The sequence below is a fragment of the Eubalaena glacialis genome, chromosome 6 (genome assembly GCF_028564815.1).
Source record: "Eubalaena glacialis isolate mEubGla1 chromosome 6, mEubGla1.1.hap2.+ XY, whole genome shotgun sequence".
Taxonomy (NCBI): Eukaryota; Metazoa; Chordata; class Mammalia; order Artiodactyla; family Balaenidae; genus Eubalaena; species Eubalaena glacialis.
The window spans coordinates 14,661,847-14,684,978 of NC_083721.1; the positions used below are offsets into that span (position 1 = coordinate 14,661,847).

A 23,132-nucleotide genomic window follows, 5' to 3' on the forward strand; every position below is an offset into this window, starting at 1 on the left:
ATTTTCCCCAAAATGACAAAGGTATTGCCCTTTCATTTACAGATAAGAACTCTCACATATCTTCTTTTTCTTGTTGTTTCAGTTTGATTGTGCACCTTTAAGCATCTTTGAAGTTATCTAAGAAGGGAATCTTCCATGGTTCTGTTTTTATTCCTTTGACATGATTACTTTTGTGATCTGAGAGAGAAGTAAAACACACAGGGGTTGTTACTCAATGCGTAGGGAACTTTGCTGCAAAGGTCAAAAACAGAGATGGAAATTATTATTCTCTTTGTGAAAATTTATATTTTTAAGAGATTGAGAAATGCAAGTCCACACAATGTCTAATGGAGAGAACCAAGATTTGAAACAAAGGCCTGTGTGGCTCCATATACTGGGCTCTCAACCAATGTGTTCCAACACCTTAAAACACATTCCAAGAAGTACATAAAAAGACATAAATTTCTGGCTTAGGAGGAGAGCTCTGGCTCTTTCTAAAGGAAGAAAATAAAAGCCAAAGACTAGAAAAATTAGATGTGATGCAAGAAGAGGGTAGATTGCACCCAGTAGTCTAGGTAGGTTATGTTAAGCACAGTCATAGGCTTTGAAGACTCGATAGTAATTGCTTTTTATTAAAAGACTCCAGCTGTAAGAAGCATAGATGAAGCAAATATGTAATTGAAATTATTCATGAGTAGCATTAAACCTTTTAAAATCAAAAGGCAAAGGTATAATTGGGCTGTTTTGCCCATTTGTGAAAACAAATAGGAATGAGAAATATCTATGGAGGGGACCACACCCACATTGAAGGAGTATAAAAATCCAGGCACAGGTGGTAATATTCATTCTTAGGAACATTGTTTAGTTGCCATGAATTTACTCTGACCAGGTTTCCATTATCATATAACACTCATTGGAAGTAAAAAATTTAGACATTCCTAATTACATATACACTTGACATCTCCAGTATACACAGTTTTTTGTTGGTGGGCTGGAGCTGGCTCATACTAGCTCACAAGAGCCAATTTTGAGCATCTCTTTTCAAATTCATGTTTAGTGGTTTCACTTTGGTTGGTTGAAAGAGACCATGGTGAGAATACTGACACCACAGAAATCAGCAAATGTTACAAATTAAGCTTCTTCCTCTTCTTTTTCAGAAAGGCTTTCTTTTTCCTTTTCTTTCTTTTTTCCCTTCCTTCCTCCCTCCCTCCCTCCCTCTTCCTTTTTTCTTTCTTTCCCACTGGTGACATTCATTCTGAATTAGGTACGACACTGAGTTTTTAAAAATCTCCAGTATGTAAGAAGAAAAAAAAATGTTTTGTTATTTTTATGTGTGTGTTGTGCGTGTATCCCGAAGTGGTTGCTGTTATATTTCTTAGTTGTGTAAGAAAATGGCAGCTTCTGCATCTTTCCCTGTCTTTAGAATATCTCAGTGCCCCTGTGTCTTTAGAAGTCAAAGTTGTTAGACTCTTGTAGTGTCTTCTCCTACGAAAAAGGAGAAAGCCTGAGAGTTCTCCATGCTCTCTCTTCCTCGGTTATTTCAGCACTGTAATTTATATGTTTTTGATATTTGATGCTTCATTTTCTTCACTTACAGACATGGATTTGGAATGAATGCTCTTGCTCTGGATGGCTGCTGGCATTTATCACTCATTTAAACCTTGCTAGGAATTCTATTCTAATTCCTGTCCTTGACCTGCAATCAATCCTGAGATTGGATATTGACTCCTGCCTCAACTATCAGCTTTCTCATATCCCTATTATCACCTCTGAATTCCTCATACCTCTGTTATCACCTCTGAATACCCCTACTATCACAAGTACAAGCACTGATGGAAGCCTCATTCAATTGGATGAGCCATACAGGTCTTTGTGGTACTCAAGTGATTCTTACCTGCACTCCTAACATTGGATTCCAAGATAACCAAAAAATGGGTATTAAAGTAACAATTTTTAATAATCACTTCTGATGATTCCATGTAATTAGGAAAGCTAAGGTAGTTCCCTTTCACTGTTTTCACCCAAAACTTAAGCTTTTCAATCAACCCTGAAGCAAGTATTTCACCACCAAATGACTTTAATGAACGGTATTCATACCTTAGTTCATATGTAGAATATATACTTAAATATTTATGGATGAAACTATATAATGCTTTAGATTTACTTCAAAATAATACAGGAGTAAGGGGTGATAAAGGGTTTAAAGGAGACACAATAGGCCATGAGATGTCAGTTGTTTAAGACAGGACATTTAGGTACCATATACTAGTCTATTTTTTACATATATATTTTTTCCGTAGCAAAATAGTTACACAATACAGACACAAGCAACTCTCTTTTGTGTCATTTTATGTGTCTGCAGGACATAAAGAACAGGGACAATTGAACTAAAAAGAAAGAATGAAGTAATATTAAAAAATTATTATTTCATATGGACCTTGAAAAAGGTTAGAATTTGAACTAGCAGCCTAAGGCACAATGGGTAAAAAGATCAAGAGGTGCATTTCCTGGGGACAAAGAGTATACTGTAATAATGTAAAGTGAAGCTTGAGGTTCAGTGTTAACTTATTAGAGTGAAACAGCTTTTGGTAAACCTCAGACATTATGTAAAGGGATATCTTCCCTTCATATTGTGTGGATTTTTTGGAGGAAGGAGTAACAAGAACATGACTGTGTTTACAAAGTAATTTTTAACCAGCAAAGCTGCTGTGCAGAGTTCAAGACATGTGGCAATCAGGTCCCACCTCATTCTCTCTGGTGAGGTTTGATGGTTGGAAGAAAAAAGAAGGTGGTTTTAAGGAGAAACAGTTCAAAATAGTTAATCAGTCTGATCATAAAAGTGATGTGAAGGAAGCATGAAGGTGCTGGGGCTCAGCGACTTTCCAGAAAGTTAATATGGCTGGTAATGAAAAGACTATTGGAAGAAGAAGCACATTTACATAGAAAGAAAATAAATTCGCTTTCAGATAATTTGGATTTTTATTGTACATTAGATTGCCAAGTGAAAATATTTTAAGATATTGTTAATGTTTCAATCTAATTATTTTTTATCTATTCATTGTAAACATTTCAGAATATATTCAGAAAGCCTCTCAAACTGCCTCATGAGCAGCTCAGAGCTTGTGAACTTGGGGGTAATAAAGACTTGCCAAAACTGGATTTGGGGCCAACATACTTATTTACCAGTTATTTAAAGCAGTCTTTTGATGCCTTCTATTATGAAATACTATGAAATGTTAAACCCCAAACCTATTTTTCTAACTTTTTCAAATATTTTTTCCTCCAAGTGATTATGAACTGAGTAAATGTCAAATGCAATGGAGTTAAGCATATGTATTAAATTATTTTTGAAGGTCTTAAATATTTTAAACAAAATTCAAGAGAAAGCATATGGTGTGATGTTGTTTACCTATGATATATCGTAATTTTATAATGGGTAAAATATATTATATTTGGACAGCAAAGATTATACAACTAGGTGACTTTTCTTTTTCTTTTCTTTTTCTAATGTTATTTCCCCCTAATACCTGTTCTTGAATTTTTTTAGCATACTTTATGTCCGTTACGTCCTGGCACTCACTTTACTACAAACCTATTCCCATCCCTTTTTATCAAATCCAGGACAACGTTATAGCCGCTGAACTGATCTCCTTGCTCCCAAGCTCTGCCCACATAATCTATTCTGAACACCAAAAAGTAATTCTGATATATTACTTCTGTCATGTCATTGTCTTTGAATAAAAACAGGACAAAACTAAATATAAAATCCTCAGTCTAATAATCAGTGAAGTCCCCTCCTGATGGGATCCAACGTCTTCACAACCTTCAATTACTGTTTTTGTAAACCTTCCGCTGTATCCATACTGCTCTGCGCATGGAAGACACACCTTGCTTGGTCTCACTTCTGTTCACTGCATCAAGATGCTGTCTCCTCTTTTCTTCTCTTTTTGTTGAATAACTTCTGTCCCTCAAGAGCCTACCTCAAATCCACCTTTTTAAGAAATTATTTGCAGATCAATATAACCCACTCTAACATTTTACTGTTTTTGTAATAAATGTCACTACCTCTTTTTTTACTGTTGCTTAGTTGCTTTACATTATCCATATACACAAATATAAATGATGCATTTGCCACACAGGAACATACCCTCCCACACACAAACCATAAACACACACACAAAACTATGACTTAAATTAAAAGGTACATTTCTAAGGCTAGGGATTAGATTCTTACATATCTCCAACCCATCATCTCTCTGGTCAAATGCATAGCAAAATATTTTCATATAGCAGGCATTCAGTAAGAATTTGTTTAAAGAAAATGATATAAATCATCATCCCATTCCTTTGAAAAATAAAGTTTGAGGTATCCTATATGACATACCTGTTATTTTTTAATATAACATTTTAAGTTTTTAAAATAGTATTTCTAAAACAAATATATTAAAAATATATATACACATTATTTTATAAGATATTACATCACTTTAAGCCTCAGTCATACTAAATCACGGTCCATGCCTTCAAATTGTTTATAAACAAACTGGAGGACGTGGCAAACATGGAGATCGACCTCTCAAATCTTTCTTTCAGAAAGGAGTCTCTACCCAGAGTACAACAAGATGTCAGTGTTGTCAGGGTCTACCTCAGCCCTTGAGCCAGAGCTGCATTATTCTTAGGGCAGCTGCCAGCCAATAACTAGGCACAGCGTTTCTGCTTAACATGGGCCTCCTCTGAAAGCAATCTTTCCTGCAGAGTTCCAACTGGGCCGTCAGAGAATTTGTAGGGTCTGTATTATGGTCTCACGGCTCCCCTGCTCAGTCTTACTTATTCTCTTTTCCTTTCTCTTTTCCTGTTCCTCCTCGATATCATTCCTAACTCCGTCATAGAGTTTGATTCTCAAAGAACAGAAATGCTGACTACGGAGTAGGGTGAAAAATAAATAATAAAACGTAAAAATAAAGAAATCAGACCACTAGGTGGCGGTGTGGAAGGGGGAAGGACTACATAATAGTAGGCTAGTAGGATTGTGGACTAGAATGGGTGAAAATGGCATAAGAACAAGGGACAAATTTTTTTCTCCAAAAGAATAAGTATTCAATACATGTGAGAAAAAGTATATGGCAAAGATGCCAACTGCCAGTTTCAAGAAACATTGGTATATCACATGTGGTCAGGAGAGATTTTCTTTGTAAGGGTACAGAAGAAAATTGTGCATTTTGTGTTAGGACATGTCACTCCTCTTACAGAATTTGGTATTTTCAAGTATAAAGGTGGTGAAAAGGTTGTGACACAGAATATCCAGTAAGGAAGATAATCAAAAATTGTCCAAATTTTTCTAAATAAATGGCATCTTTTTATCTAATTGATGACAAACATATGTTTTACTTTTCATAATTAAATTTAACAATTATGTGATTCAATTATTGAATAAGTAAAGAAAACAGGATTTTGGAAAAGATAAAAAAAGTCTGAGGTAGAAAAAAGAAATAACATTTGGCAATATTAAAAATTTTAGAAAATGCCAAGAATTGTCTATCTCATAGAAGAAAGCTTGGAGATTCAATTCAATACACGAAAAAAATCAGTTTTGATGATGAACATAAATAAAAACAAATATTAATTCTGAGTTATGAAAAATTATATTACATTCAAAGGAAAAACGTCTTCATGCATCTTTGGAACTATGTTTAATAAGAAAGGTATGACTTAATAGTACTATCTTTCACCAAGGATACATTTTCAAAGAGAATGACACTTGTATGTTGTGCTTTACTACACCCACACTGAGGGGGTATAAAAGTCTGGATGCAGTTGGTGATATTCATTCTCAGGAAACTTACCTTCAACATCCAACCAAACCTTCAACCCCTGACACATTGAGCTACCATTACAGCAACTACTGGTGGCCTTGGCTATGGCCTTGGTGGTTTTGGTGGCCTGGGCTATGGCTATGGTTCTAGCTATGGCCTTGGAGGCTATGATGGTTATGGCTGTGGCTACTTCTGTCCCTCTTTCTATGGATGATACTGGTCATCTGGATTCTTCTGAAAGACCTGATCATTATTTTGGGATTCAGAATGTTTGTGTAATTTTTATTATCTATTACTTTTCTTCAAAGACATTATCACCCTGCACTTGGAACTTTTTGGATCAGCAGACACTCATGTTTCTGATGAATGATTTGAATGCTCTACCAAGATATAGTCAACTCTTCTGGAAAATGACCTATATTTTGCTCCTTTTCACTTCTGTGATATTTCTAGACTTACTTTTGAATAAATATTTTTTGGTGAACATTAAATATCAAACTTTATTTTTTTCAACCATTCCAAAACATTAGATGTTTATGTTTTCCAAAATTTTAGTAGTATTTTTGTATTGAAAAATATTTTCCCATGGAACATATTTACTTTGTATTCATGTTTCCTCAGAAATAACCCTTACTGTTAAACTAAGTATATAACTCATTTAGATGATTTATTTTGCTAAATTGATGTCTCTTTTTTAAAATATGGAATTCCATAGAACCAAATATATTCAGACATTTCTAATACTTATGAAGATATGTCCTTCATTAACAATATGTAAATATGTGAAGTTTGATGGACTATCTATTCTCTCTTCCGTTTAATGAAAAGTCAGGAGACTCTCAGCACTGTATGAAGAGGCTCTTTTTGGTGCTATACTTACCCAATAGGTATTCCTATTTTTCTGAGCTCATCAAGAAAGTAGTGTCCTTGATTTGTAGCTCACTATTCCAACTGTTTCTGTGTCAGTTTCCTCCTTGTATAATTTATTTATTTTTTTAATTAATTTATTTAAAAAAAAATTATTGGGGTATAGTTGGTTTACAATTTTGTGTTAGTTTCAGGTGTACAGCAAAGTGAATCTGTCATACATATACATATATCCACTCTTTTTTAGATTCTTTTCCCATATAGGCCATTACAGAGCATTGAGTAGAGTTCCCTGTGCTGTATACTAGGTCCTTATTAGTTATCTATTTTATATATAGTAGTGTGCCTCCTTGTATAATTTAAATGTGGGAAAACATGTGGCTTGATAGCCTTCATTTGCTCTATGAAAGAGAAAAACCTAAGAATTCACCATAGTTAGCATTCTTGGTTATCTCAGTATTATAGCATATACAAATCAATTTTTAAGATAAACTCTCTTTAAACTCACTTAAAACTTAAAAATTGACTCTAAATTAATGTTCCTACTCCTTTGTCCAACTCTAGTTCGGGATTGGATTTTGATCAGAATTCTATTCTGATCTTGATCAGAATTCTATTCCAGAGATGGGTCATTGACTTCTGTGCGGAGTCTTGGTTTCCTTGGTTACTAGGCCTCACCTTTGAGTCCTATGTAAAGATGTTCACTGGTATCACTTCCAATAAACTGGGTGAATCCCATGGGCCTTCATGAGTCCCCAGTGAGTCCCGCAGATACTTCCAGCACTGTGCTTAAGAGAAAAATCTTTCTAGCGTAAAGTTTGTTTTCATTTCTTTTAATGATCTTATGAAATTAGGAATGCTGAGAATGCTGAATCACACAGATTCTGAATAAAGGTTTAACTTTTCAATCAATCTCAAAATAAATCTAATTTGCAACCTTACTTGAAAAATCTATTTCAGTTCAAAAATAAGATTTAAAAAAATTACTGACAGTGCTTTTTAAAAGTCCCTATCATTTAGAGAGTCATATGACAATATTTATAGAAAAGTGATATGATTCCTGGGATTTGCTTAAAAATTTCACAGCTGGTAACAAGGAAAAAGACAGAAGTACAGAGGAAATTTGATTGGTCACAAGGTGATAATTTATGAAGATGAGTTATGTATATAATGATTCCTTTAACCATATTATTCTTATATTTTACTTAACTGTTTATATAATAAAATTCATTAGAAAATATGACCATAACTAAGTGTCTATTGTGTGACATATGAAATGTATAGCACAAGACTCAAAGAACAGGGAGAGATGAATCAGTAGAAGTAAATTTATAACAAAGGAGATTATATTTCATCTTCACTTTAAAAAAAAGGCATCATAAACTAGTTTGGTAAAGGAATGTTGGATGAAGAGAGCAGAATGACATTGTCACGGGCATGAAGAAGAGAACATAGTATCCATGAAATAATGGAGAGATTGTCAATTGAGGAGAAGTATTGACTTATTAAAAAGAATACAGCTTATAGGGAGCTTTAACTGACTGACAAAGAGATTTGTCTTCTTCATATTTTGTAGACTTTGAGCGAAAGATAGCAAAGAAAAACTAAATTTAGAAAATCACATTGTTATCCAGACATATTGCTTCTCCAGTAAAAAAGAAAAAAAGAGAGAAACAGAGACAGAGAGGAGAGAAAGAAAGAAGAAAGAAAGAAAGAAAGAAAGAAAGAAAGAAAGAAAGAAAGAAGAAAGAAAGAAAGAAAGAAAGAAAGAAAGAAAGAAAGAAAGAAAGAAAGAAAGAAAGAAAGAAAGAAAGAAAGAGATAGAGGAAAGAGAGGAAAAGAAAGCAAGAGAGAAAGAAGGAAGGAAGGAAGGAAAGAAAGAAAGAAAGAAAGAAAGAAAGGGAGGAAGGAAGAAAGAAAGGAAGAAAAGAAAGAGGGAGGGACGGAGGAAGAAAGAGAGAGAAAGAAAGTCTGTAGTAACATGGCTCAGTTAGAGCAGTGTGTATGTATATGTGTGTGTGAGTGTGTGTGTGTTTCAAATTCGAAACAATGAAACATTGCAAAACTATACAATATAATATTTTTGTTTGGTAAAAGCAAATTTTTTACAGGTATTTTATTTTTGTTTAAATTCACTGATTAGTTAATGGACAATAATTTATAAAATTTACAGATGTATTTTAATAAAACAATGTCATTGTGTGTTTTGTTTCTGGCCATTATAACTGTTTATTTTATGATTATTACTGAATATAATTTTGTTATATTGAGGAATAATCTGATGCTACTATCAAATATGCTAGTTATACCACTCAAATTTAAAAGGTAAGATGTCATGTAGGAAAATATTATTTGCTTTATGGTTTATAATTATTACCTTAATATTCATTTTGTTCACTAGCAAACATCTCAAAATTTCCCTTCATAATTTGAGGAGAGTATTGGTAATTGGAGTCATGGTAAAGTTCTGAAAATTGACTTGAGGTGAAATCTTTATTTATTTATCTCTAAATAACTGAACTTTTAAAGTTGCGTTTTGGTGACTTCCACTGTGAAATATAGATTGTTATCAAAAACATGTTTTTTTTTTTTTTTATTGCTCTCAAATGCTTTTATCTCAAAAATTATGGGCTACTGAATAAATAAAATGCAGTGGACTTCTGCATATGTATTAAAACACACATGAAGTATTTTACTCATTTTATTAAAAAGCAAACATTGGTCATAATGCTCTTTACTTTTGACAGGAAATCCATTTTTATCAGCTTATATTCATTTAAAAGTTAAAAATAAAATGATATAAAGAATACAAACTTGTAGCTTGGTAATGTTTCTATTTTTAGTCAATGAAGCATATGTGTGCTACTCCTTTAACATTATGCATCTTATAGCCATCTTTTCCCAGCTATCCCTGTTACAAAAACCTTAATTCCAGCTCTTACTCTACTATACTATAATTACTGATGTATTATCTAGCTCATCTCCTTACTTTCCACATCTCCCCACACCACCCAGCTTGCACCAAAAACCAAGTATTTCTAAAATTTCACTTTTCTTATAGTACTTCCCTGGCCCAAAATTAGAAGATTACTCCATAAACGACAAACTTTTCAATCCCAAGTCCCAAGCCTTTCTTTTCTTTTTATTTTACTTAAACTTTTTCCAGCTTTATTGAGATATGATCAAAATAGAATGTATACGTTTAAGGAATACAACATACAACATGATGATTTAATGCACATATATACTGTGAAATGATTACCACAATAGGGTTAGTTTAACACTTCCATAACCTCATATAATTATCACTTTTGTGTGTGGTGAGACCATTTAAGATTTACCCTTATAGCAACTCTCAAGTATGTGACAATATTGTTAACTATAGCCACGTTGTACATTAGATCCCCAGAACTTATTCATCTTATAAGTGGAGGCTTGTACCCTTTGAACAACATTTCCCCATTTTTTTCCAGCCCCCAGTCTCTGGTAACCACCATTCTACTCTGTTTCTATGAATTCTGCTCTTTTAGATTCCACATATAAGTGAGATCATACAGTATTTATCTTTCTCTGCCCAGACCCTTCTTGCACTGTAATCTGTGTACCTCCCAAATTTAATTAGTCTGTATATAAACTCTGCTCCAGATACACTGATCTACATGTGCACATCGAGGATACATGTGGTTAAGTCTTGCCTCAGAGCATTAGCTAAAGTCATTGCCTCCTTCTAGTTTCTGCCTCTCTCTTTGATGTTTAATGAATCTTACACATCCTTCACATCCAGTGTGCTCCACCTTTTCCAGAATTCTTTGATGAATGAACCTAGCCCATGGAAATCTTAAGCTCTTTTAAGATGCTTTTGAAATAGGAGTCACTACCTTTCCTTTTACATTTCCCTATACTCCTTCATGTGGCTCAATCTATTCCCCACCCTCAGCCCTGCCTCCAGGCTACAATACTCAGAAAATCATAGACACACCAGACACAGATATTTTTAGACCACAGCTAAAGGGCAGGCTTTCTAAGACCATAAGTGGCCATTTATATCTTTCCCTTTTATCATATACTTTGTTCAAAGCAAAGTGAAATAACTTTAATATTCCAGATATTCAATCAAACTTATCGTTTGATTGAATGAATCTTCATTTCACCTGTACTCCTTTCTGTGTGCAACCTAAACTTTAAAGTCTTCCAGTCTTTAAATAACTAAATAACTGTTCTATTTTCTATTAAATAAAAATTTAGGACTTCTCATTTTAGCTCTGACATGGCAAGAGCTTGGAATTGTCACTCTGGTCTTTACAACAAGATAAAGCTGCACAAACTAAAGATCAATAACTTTTCTAGAATCTAGCAGAGAACTGAGTTTTCAGGGCAAACCATTCCTAAAATCTGGAGAAATGGGGGAATCTGTAGTCAGAGCTGAGATCTGCTCACCAACAGAAGAAGCCTCTGGAGTCATAAACTGTTACAAATACTCAAACTCTCATTGTGACAAGTTACTAGAGGCTGAGTATGGATTTGTGCAAAAGTGAGACACTCTAAGGGGCTTTGGTCTTAGAGGGGCCCACACTTTTATGGGCTTTATCTACAGGAACTCTACCAGGTTCACACCATGAAAATTTGAGAAAGATCCCTTCTTTGTTCTGGCAGTGGGAGAGGAAGAGCAAGCTTTGTGAAGGATACCCAGAGTCTTTCCCATAACTGGAAAGGTCTCAACTCAAGGGGAATGAGCAGAGCCTTGTCTCTGTGCCCTGGGAAAAGGGCATTCCTCTCACTCAACTCCCCTGTAGTTTTCCTGTCTCGCAAAAAGGAGGGCTGAGAGATTAAGCTTTAGTTTAATGTCCTGCCTTCCAAATCTCATGCAAAATGTTTCTTTCCACCCTAACTAACCTATAACTATATAGGAAGGTGTTTTTCTGAAAACTCATCTCAATTTAGCTTAATTTTCAAAATACGATCTGACAAAAGATGTATGTTTCATCGAAAAGGCAGTGTTAAGGAGCTGAATTATGTCTCCTAAAAAGAAATCATAAAGTTCTAACCTGTGAAAGTGAGCTTATTTGGAAAGAGGGTCTTCACAGATGTAATCAGGTTAAGATGAGTTTATACTGGATTAGGATGGGCCTCAGATCTAATTTCTGGTGTTCTTATAAGAAGACAGAGATTTAGATACACACACACACACACACACACACACACACACACACGCACAGAAGACGGGATAAAGGCCCTGTGATGATTGAGGCAGAGACTGGAATGATGTAGCAGCAAGACAAGAGATGCTAAGAATTACCAGAAGCAAAGAATAAATTTTCCTCAGAGCCTTCATAGGGAGTATGGCCCTGTAAATATCTTGATTTTAGACTTCTAGCTTTTAGAACTATGAGAACTTAAATTTCTCCTGTTTTGAGAAAAAAATTACCAATGAGTGGTTAATTTTTACAGCAGTCCTAGGAAATTAATACAGAAGTATTATCTCTATTGTGACTTGAATATCCTTCTATGGAGTCTGTCTTTACAAATTAGAGTCACTGAAATGTAGTTTTTATTCTGAATAATTTGTCTTCGATTTTTGGATTAGTTTCAATCATTCATGGTTACTTAATACTTGGTACCCTGATTTATTGAAAGCCAAAGAGAAAAAGAGATAGAAAATATGATATTTAAAATAGACAAAAATTGAGTATAACAAAACATGAAGAAGATATTGTCTGGTAATGACAAAGATCTCAGGAAATACCAGAAATGATCTATCTATTATGAAAGAGGCTGATATTTTAACTGTCAGAATATATGTAATTTAAGTTATGACAAAAGGAAAATAAAAATTGAAATGTTTTCAAAGGAAAAATAAAACATTTCATGCATCTTTGAAACTCCCCTTCATAAGAAAGTTATGACTTAATAGTACTGTTTTTCACCAAAGATGGATTTTCAAAGAGAATGACACTTGTGTGTTGTGGTTGACCACACCCACATGGAGGGAGTACAAAAGTCTGGGGGCAGCAGGTGATATTCATTCTCAAGAAAGTCATCTTCAACATCCAACCTAACCCTCAAGCCCTGTCACAATGAGCTACTACTACGGCAACTAGTATGGTGGCCTTGGCTATGGCCTTGGTGGTTTTGGTGGCCTGGGTTATGGCTATGGTTCCAGCTATGGTCGTGGAGGCTATGGTGGCTATGGCTGTGGCTACTTCCATCCCTCTTTCTATGGAAGATACTGGTCATCTGGATTTTACTGAAAGCATTCTACATCTACAATGATCTGTTTCCCCCATCCAGAATCCGTCACCCAGGCTGCCTATCTTCATTCCTGCTACGTTACTGACATGAAGCTTCCTCCTTTATCCCTCCTGCGATATTTCTGGAAGTATTTTCCAATAAAATTTGTCAACATTCAGAACTTTGTTTCATTATTTTTGCCTACCTAAATGCACTTTTTATTCATAAGTTTTGCATATTTGATTAATATATTTGGTTGAAACTTATTTTTTCCATATAATTATTTACTTCCTTAGAACTGATCTTATCAAGTTTTAGCCTGTAACTTCTACATCTCATGTGATAACTTGCTCAGATATTGTTCTCTTTTTGATTTGACATCCTATAAAAACAAAATATTTAGGCATAAACTAATTCTTATGAATATAATAACACTTCCTTTGTAAAGTTATTAGTTTAATATAACTCCTTTACCCTCAGTATATCAGGGAAAGAATATTTTTAAACCTATATACTCTTTAGAAACTGTTAGTTTATGAGCTTGTAAGGAAGAGCTGTCTGTACCTTTTTGCTCGGTCTTTGTTCAATGTGCCCTGTACCAGGTGCCTCCTTAGAAAACAATGACAGGGATACATGTTGTTTGAATCTTTTCCCCCTCCCCATCCCCTGCTGCCAAACACATACACACTGCCCACTCCAGCAGCTTCAATCTTTTTTTTTTTTTTAAGGATGGCTTGTGGTTTTATTTTTTTTTAAATATATATTTATTTATTTATTTTTGGCTACTTTGGGTCTTCGTTGCTGCGCGCGGGCTTTCTCTAGTTGCAGCAAGCGGGGCTACTCTTTGTTGCTGAGCGCAGGCTTCTCATTGCGGTGGCTTCTCTTGTTGCGGAGCACGGGCTCTAGGCGCGCGGGCTTCAGTAGTTGTGGCATATGGACTCAGTAGTTGTGGCTCCCGCGCTCTAGAGCGCAGGCTCAGTAGTTGTGGCACACAGGCTTCGTTGCTCCATAGCATGTGAGATCTTCCTGGACCAGGGCTCGAACCCGTGTCCCCTGCCTTGGCAGGCGGATTCTTAACTACTGTGCCACCAGGGAAGTCCCAGCAGCTTCAATTTTTATAAAAGAAATAGAGAGCCTGGGTTTTCTTTTTCTATGTTCAGACTTTCCTTATTATTTTAACATTTTAATATGTAACTTTTCAGGTTTTACCCTACTTTTTTCATAAGTTAAAAAAAATTTGAGACTTGAATCAATTTTTCTATAATTTTGCCAACTCAGGTTGAGTAGTATTTGTTCCTCATTTAAGTCTTGAGAGGGATTTTATTGCAGGCTTTTTTTTGGGGGGAGGGCTTCCTTCAAACCTGAGACTGTTATGGATTCTTATCTCATATTCTCATAATTAGGGTCTTAAGATCCCTAACCTTCATCTTTTTTTTTTTTTTTTTGAGATAAATAGACTGACACCAATCATTGTACATGGATGACCACAACAAAAGCAACAATGATTGCAATTACCAAACATGAAACACACTCATACTATGTCATAATATTGACATTCAGTCCAGTAATCCTCCACTGTAACAGCTCCTTTACTTTGCAGTGAAAATTGATTTGTATATTCTTTGCCTCTGAGTCCTTGTGGGATTTTTTCTTTTTTTAAATTCAAACAGAAAGTCACAAAAATTATACTCATCCTCATCAGTTCACTCAGTCCCATGTAATTAATTTTTTTTTTTCATCTTGATCTTTTGTTAGCACTTTTATGAGCTCATCAGTTTTTCATTAGAGTTCTGAAAATGCTTATTCATTCAGTTCAGCAGTACAGTCAGGTACCAGAAACCTGTACTTGTCAGAGTCTTTTCCATGAATTTCCTGAAGATGAAACCCTTTTATAGGAACAGATTTACAAAAGCATCAGAGTACACCCAGAACTGTCTGTAAATGACAAAAGACTTAAAAATGACCACGGTTAAAGATTTGATGAAAGTTCATAATAATGCAGTTGACAAGAAAATTAGTTATTTCTGAGATATACATTTTAAAGTAATAATTAGGATTATGACTTATAACATTATACCATAACATATAAGATTTTTAGAAATTTCATGTAATGTCTGAAACATTTATATTAACATATTTCCATACAAATAACCCAATGAAAGTTTAGTATTAGTTGTTTTGTTTGTTTGTTTATACTGCAGGTTCTTATTAGTCATCAGTTTTATACACATCAGTGTATACATGTCAATCCCAATCGCCCAATTCAGCACACCACCATCCCCACCCCACCGCAGTTTTCCCCCCTTGGTGTCCATATGTCTGTTCTCTACATCTGTGTCTCAACTTCTGCCCTGCAAACCGGCTCATCTGTACCATTTTTCTAGGTTCCACCTACATGTGTTAATATACGATATTTGTTTTTCTCTTTCTGACCTACTTCACTCTGTATGACAGTCTCTAGATCCATCCACGTCTCAACAAATGACTCAATTTCGTTCCTTTTTATGGCTGAGTAATATTCCATTGTATATATGTACCACATCTTCTTTATCCATTCGTCTGTTGATGGGCATTTAGGTTGCTTCCATGACCTGGCTATTGTAAATAGTGCTGCAATGAACATTCGGGTGCATGTGTCATTTTGAATTACGGTTTTCTCTGGGTATATGCCCAGTAGCGGGATTGCTGGGTCATATGGTAATTCTATTTTTAGTTTTTTAAGGAACCTCCATATTGTTCTCCATAGTGGCTGTATCAATTTACATTCCCACCAACAGTGCAAGAGGGTTCCCTTTTCTCCACACCCTCTCCAGCATTTGTTGTTTGTAGATTTTCTGATGATGCCCATTCTAACTGGTGTGAGGTGATACCTCATTGTAGTTTTGATTTGCATTTCTCTAATAATTAGTGATGTTGAGCAGCTTTTCATGTGCTTCGTGGCCGTCTGTATGTCTTCTTTGGAGAAATGTCTATTTAGGTCTTCTGCCCATTTTTGGATTGGGGTGTTTGTTTCTTTAATATTGAGCTGAATGAGCTGTTTATATATTTTGGAGATTAATCCTTTGTCCGTTGATTCGTTTGCAAATATTTTCTCCCATTCTGAGGGTTGTCTTTTCATCTTGTTTATGGTTTCCTTTGCTGTGCAAAAGCTTTGAAGTTTCATTAGGTCCCATTTGTTTATTTTTGTTTTTATTTCCATTACTCTAGGAGGTGGATCAAAAAAGATCTTGCTGTGATTTATGTCAAAGAGTGTTCTTCCTATGTTTTCCTCTAAGAGTTTTATAGTGCCTGGTCTTACATTTAAGTCTCTAATCCATTTTGAGTTTATTTTTGTGTATGGTGTTAGGGAGTGTTCTAATTTCATTCTTTTACATGTAACTGTCCAGTTTTCCCAGCACCACTTATTGAAGAGACTGTCTTTTCTCCCTTGTATATCTTTGCCTCCTTTGTCATAGATTAGTTGACCATAGGTGCGTGGGTTTATCTCTGGGCTTTCTATCTTGTTCCATTGATCTATGTTTCTGTTTTTGTGCCAGTACCATATTGTCTTGATTACTGTAGCTTTGTAGTATAGTCTGAAGTCAGGGAGTCTGATTCCTCCAGCTCCGTTTTTTTCCCTCAAGACTGCTTTGGCTATTCGGGGTCTTTTGTGTCTCCATACAAATTTTAAGATGATTTGTTCTAGCTCCGTAAAAAATGCCATTGGTAATTTGATAGGGATTGCATTGAATCTGTAGATTGCTTTGGGTAGTATAGTCATTTTCACAATGTTGATTCTTCCAATCCAAGAACATGGTATATCTCTCCATCTGTTGGTATCATCTTTAATTTCTTTCATCAGTGTCTTATAGTTTTCTGCGTACAGGTCTTTTGTCTCCCTAGGTAGGTTTATTCCTAGGTATTTTATTCTTTTTGTTGCAATGGCAAATGGGAGTGTTTCCATAATTTCTCTTTCAGATTTTTCATCATTAGTGTATAGGAATGCAAGAGATTTCTGTGCATTAATTTTGTATCCTGCAACTTTACCATATTCATTAATTAGCTCTAGCAGTTTTCTGGTGGCAGTTTTAGGATTCTCTATGTATAGTATCATGTCATCTGCAAACAGTGACAGTTTTACTTCTTCTTTTCCAATTTGTATTCCTTTTATTTCTTTTTCTTCTCTGATTGCCATGGCTAGGACTTCCAAAACTATGTTGAATAATAGTGGTGACAGTGGACATCCTTGTCTCGTTCCTGATCTTAGAGGAAATGCTTTCAGTTTTTCACCGTTGAGAATGATGTTTGCTGTGGGTTTGTCATATATGGCCTTTATTATGTTGAGGTAGGGTCCCTCTATGCCCACTTTCTGGAGAGTTTTTATCATAAATGGGTGTTGAATTTTGTCAAAAGCTTTTTCTGCATCTATTGAGATGATCATATGGTTTTTATTCTTCAATTTGTTAATATGGTGTATCACATTGATTGATTTGCGTATACTGAAGAATCCTTGCATCCCTGGGATAAATCCCACTTGATCGTGGTGTATGATCCTTCTAACGTGTTGTTGGATTCTGTTCGCTAGTATTTTGTTGAGGATTTTTGCATCTATATTCATCAGTGATATTGGTCTGTAATTTTCTTTTTTTGTAGTGTCTTTGTCTGGTTTTGGTATCAGGGTGATGATGGCCTCATAGAATGAGTTTGGGAGTGTTCCTTCCTCTGCAATTTTTTGGAAGAGTTTGAGAAGGATAGGTGTTAGCTCTTCTCTAAATGTTTGATAGAATTCACCTGTGAAGCCATCTGGTCCTGGACTTTTGTTTGTTGGAAGATTTTTAATCACAGTTTCAATTTCATTACTTGTGATTGGTCTGTTCATATTTTCTGCTTCTTCCTGGTTCAGTCTTGGAAGGTTATACCTTTCTAAGAATTTGTCCATTTCTTCCAGGTTGTCCATTTTATTGGCATAAAGTTGCTTGTAGTAGTCTCTTAGGATGCTTTGTATTTCTGCGGTGTCTGTTGTAACTTCTCCTTTTTCATTTCTGATTTTATTGATTTGAGTCCTCTCCCTCTTTTTCTTGATGAGTCTGGCTAATGGCTTATCAATTTTGTTTATCTTCTCAAAGAACCAGCTTTTAGTTTTATTGATCTTTGCTATTGTTTTCTTTGTTTCTATTTCATTTATTTCTGCTCTGATCTTTATGATTTCTTTCCTTCTGCTAACTTTGGGTTTTGTTTGTTCTTCTTTCTCTAGTTTCTTTAGGTGTAAGGTTAGATTGTTTACTTGAGATTTTTCTTGTTTCTTTAGGTAGGCTTGTATAGCTATAAACTTCCCTCTTAGAACTGCTTTTGCTGCATCCCATAGGTTTTGGGTTGTCGTGTTTTCATTGTCATTTGTCTCTAGGTATTTTTTGATTTCCTCTTTGATTTCTTCAGTGATCTCTTGGTTATTTAGTAACGTATTGTTTAGCCTCCATGTGTTTGTGTTTTTTACGTTTTTTCCCCTGTAATTCATTTCTAATCTCATAGCGTTGTGGTCAGAAAAGATGCTTGATATGATTTCAATTTTCTTAAATTTACTGAGGCTTGATTTGTGACCCAAGATGTGATCTATCCTGGAGAATGTTCCCTGCGCACTTGAGAACGTGTAATCTGCTGTTTTTGGATGGAATGTCCTATAAATATCAATTAAATCTATCTGGTCTATTGTGTCATTTAAAGCTTCTGTTTCCTTATTTATTTTCATTTTGGATGATCTGTCCATTGGTGTAAGTGAGGTGTTAAAGTCCCCCACTATTATTGTGTTACTGTCAATTTCCTCTTTTATAGCTGTTAGCAGTTGCCTTATGTATTGAGGTGCTCCTATGTTGGGTGCATATATATTTATAATTGTTATATCTTCTTCTTGGATTGATCCCTTGATCATTACGTAGTGTCCTTCCTTGTCTCTTGTAACATTCTTTATTTTAAAGTCTATTTTATCTGATATGAGTATAGCTACTCCAGCTTTCTTTTGATTTCCATTTGCATGGAATATCTTTTTCCATCCCCTCACTTTCAGTCTGTATGTGTCCCTAGGTCTAAAGTGGGTCTCTTGTAGACAACATATATATGGGTCTTGTTTTTGTATCCATTCAGCAAGCCTGTGTCTTTTGGCTGGAGCATTTAATCCATTCACATTTAAGGTAATTATCGATATGTATGTTCCTATGACCATTTTCTTAATTGTTTTGGGTTTGTTTTTGTAGGTCCTTTTCTTCTCTTGTGTTTCCCACTTAGAGAAGTTCCTTTAACATTTGTTGTAGAGCTGGTTTGGTGGTGCTGAATTCTCTTAGCTTTTGCTTGTCTGTAAAGCTTTTGATTTCTCCATCAAATCTAAATGAGATCCTTGCCGGGTAGAGTAATCTTGGTTGTAGGTTCTTCCCTTTCATCACTTTAAGTATATCATGCCACTCCCTTCTGGCTTGTAGAGTTTCTGCTGAGAAATCAGCTGTTAACCTTATGGCAGTTCCCTTGTATGTTATTTGTCGTTTTTCCCTTGCTGCTTTCAATAATTTTTCTTTGTCTTTAATTTTTGCCACTTTGATTACTATGTGTCTTGGCGTGCTTCTCCTTGGGTTTATCCTGTATGGGACTCTCTGCGCTTCCTGGACTTGGGTGGCTATTTCCTTTCCCATGTTAGGGAAGTTTTCGACTATAATCTCTTCAAATATTTTCTCTGTTCCTTTATCTCTCTCTTCTCCTTCTGGGACCCCTATAATGCGAATGTTGTAGTGTTTAATGTTGTCCCAGAGGTCTCTTAGGCTGTCTTCATTTCTTTTCATTCTTTTTTCTTTATTCTCTTCTGCAGCAGTGAATTCCACCATTCTGTCTTCCAGGTCACTTATCCGTTCTTCTGCCTCAGTTATTCTACTATTGATTCCTTCTAGTGTAGTTTTCATTTCAGTTATTGTATTGGTCATCTCTGTTTGTTTGTTCTTTAATTCTTCTAGGTCTTTGTTAATCATTTCTTGCATCTTCTCAATCTTTGCCTCCATTCTTATTCCAAGGTCCTGGATCATCTTCACTATCATTATTCTGAATTCTTTTTCTGGAAGGTTGCCTATCTCCACTTCATTTAGTTGTTTTTCTGGGGTTTTTTCTTGTTCCTTCATCTGGTATATAGCCCTCTGCCTTTTCATCTTGTCTATCTTTCTGTAAATGTGGTTTCTGTTCCACAGGCTGCAGGACTGTAGTTTTTCTTGCTTCTGCTGTCTGCCCTCTGGTGGTTGAGGCTATCTAAGAGGCTTGATGGGAGGCTCTAACCTTCATCTTTAAATTATACATGATGTGCCTCCCAATATAACTCTCATTTAATTAGGTAAGTTATACAAGTTTTCATGGATCTCCAGTGATTCTTACTAATACTTCAGTAATGTGTTAATAAACTAATAGTTGTGCTGACTTTTTTGTGATTTAGTGAATGGAGAAATGATTTGGAGGATGAGTTTCATTGATTCAAGCTAGAAATCAGAATCTTCAATTCAGTTATTAGCAGTTACTTACATAGCACTAAATCCAACCTGACAGGACATTTTAAATAATGGAGCTTAAATTCCAGGAAATAAATAATAATTTAAAAATCACACACCCAATACCTTTTTTTAAAGAAAGAATCTTTATATCTACCAGGTATATACTGAAATATTTATGGATCCAAAATGCAGGGCATCTGAAAATGATGCAACAGTGAAGGAAGCATGTGAGGCTATGTTTGAAATACAATTGACCTTGACTTGGTAATTCATTAAAATGAATGAATGATTGGTGGGAGTTGTTTATATTGTACTACTATATTTCTGTATTTAATTTTTTTTCCATAACCATATTTTCAGAAACAATTAAATGTTTTATTTTGTGAGAAGGACTCTAGGACTTAAGGAACATAGAGAGATGTATTGAATAGAACCGTACTTCGTGTACCCCCTGACAAAATGGTATTTTAAACAAATTAGAGAAGGGCAGAGTTGAAAAAGAGAACAGCACGTGCATTGTCATGGGGAGGGAGAAGAAAAATATTTTCCATAAGATAAAGAAGGAATTGGAGCTTTAGGGTCATTGTTGGATTTTTAGAGTGAATATAGTATATGGGCATCTTTAAATAATGAAAATGATTTTCATTTCATACTGCCATAAATTTAAAAAAATAGTGACACAGAAAAAAATGTTTAAAAGAAAATAATTGAAATGCAGATACAGTATTGTAATCTTGGCACATGCCCAAGAAGTCCCAGCTCAAACACTGTGCCCATATATGGGGTCTGGACTAGAAAGGAAAGCAGTTTGAGGAGATTTATTTCAAGAATGTCATGCAGAATATAGGAAACAGGAAATCAAATTCTAGAAGGACAAAGGGGATTCCTAAGGTAATAAAAAGAATTCCCTTAATGCTAACTGATTATCAGATGAAAGAGCAGTAAGTCTGGATTTGAACAGTGCAGAAGCTGCTGAAAAATGGCAGAAGAAGTGGTGTTAGAAGCCAAAGTTGATTATGTGGCCCAACAAGAACAAGAGCTGGACATCAACAAGAATGAGAGGGGCTTCCCGGGGCTTCCCGGGGCTTCCTGGGGCTTCCCTGATGGCTCAGTGGTTGAGAGTCTGCCTGCCAATGCAGGGAACATGGGTTCAAGCCCTGGACTGGGAAGATCCCACATGCCGCGGAGCAACTAGGCCCGTGAGCCACAACTGCTGAGCCTGCATGTCTGGAGCCTGTGCTCCACAACAGAAGAGGCCACGATAGTGAGAGGCCCGCGCACGGCGATGAAGAGTGGCCCCCGCTTGCCGCAACTGGAGAAAGCCCTCGCACAGAAACGAAGACCCAACACAGCCAAAAAAAAAAAAAAAAAAAGAGAAGAATGAGAGATTGTGGCTTCTGGATGATTCTAAGTCCTGGTGGTGAGTTCAAAATTCCATGGATAAAACGGGTTTTGTGCCTTCTAACTACGTGGAAAGGAAAAACAGTGCTCGGAAAGCATCGATTGTAAAAAACCTAAAGGATACGTTAGGCATTGGAAAAGTGAAAAGAAAACCTAGTGTGCCAGATTCTGCATCTCCTGCTGATGATAGCTTTGTTGACCCAGGGGAACGTCTGCATGACCTCAACATGCCTGCTTATGTAAAATTTAACTACATGGCAGAGAGAGAGGATGAATCGTCATTGATAAAAGGGACAAAGGTGATCGTCATGGAGAAATGCAGTGATGGGTGGTGGCGAGGTAGCTACAATGGACATGTTGGATGGTTCCCTTCAAACTATGTGACTGAGGAAGGCGACAGTCCTTTGGGTGACCATGTGGGTTCTTTGTCAGAGAAATTAGCAACAGTCAGTAACCTAAATACTGGGCAAGTGTTACATGTGGTACAGGCTCTTTACCCATTCAGCTCGTCCAATGATGAAAAACTTAATTTTGAGAAAGGCGATGTAATGGATGTTATTGAAAAACCTGAAAATGACCCTGAGTGGTGGAAATGCAGGAAGATCAATGGAATGATTGGTCTGGTGCCGAAAAACTATGTTACCATTATGCAGAATAATCCATTAACCTCAGGTTTGGAACCATCGCCTCCACAGTGTGATTACATTAGGCTTTCACTCACTGGAAAGTTTGCTGGCAATCCATTGTATTATGGGAAAGTCACCAGGCACCAAGCAGAAATGGCATTAAATGAAAGAGGGCATGAAGTTGATTTCCTCCTTCGTGATAGTGAATCTTCGCCAAATGATTTTTCAGTATCACTAAAAGCACAGGGGAAAAACAAGCATTTTAAAGTCCAACTAAAAGAGTTTGTCTACTGCATTGGGCAGCGTAAATTCAGCACCATGGAAGAACTTGTAGAACATTACAAAAAGGCACCAATTTTTACACGTGAACAAGGAGAAAAATTATATCTTATCAAGCATTTATCATGACACTGCTGACCAGAAGTGACTGCTATACAGTTGTAATTCATCATGTAATTGAAGACTGAGAAAATATCAGTCCAGTCATGCTTGACTGGAAATTGCTGTTTCTAACACTATATGAAAATTGACTATAATACATAAGTATTTTTATTATAACTCAGTCCATACATATATACTACATATGCCAAACATCTCCATAGAGCAATTCCTTATCCTTGGTCTTCTGTTTTATTGTTTTTTTGCTCTTTTTCTCTTTGCTTCTAATATTAAGGTTTTATATTTTGAAAAAATGATGCAGATCAAAAGTCTTTATATGGAAGAAT

At 35.6% G+C, this 23,132-nt stretch overlaps 1 protein-coding gene across 1 annotated transcript; it reads left to right on the forward strand.

Moving 5' to 3' along the window:
- The first annotated feature begins 21,770 nt into the window (after positions 1–21,770).
- LOC133093171 (cytoplasmic protein NCK1-like) lies at positions 21,771–22,815 on the forward strand. The gene has a single exon (XM_061192928.1). It carries the CDS (start codon positions 21,817–21,819, stop codon positions 22,813–22,815), a length of 999 nt encoding a protein of 332 aa, XP_061048911.1. The 5' UTR covers positions 21,771–21,816.
- The last annotated feature ends 317 nt before the right edge of the window (positions 22,816–23,132 follow it).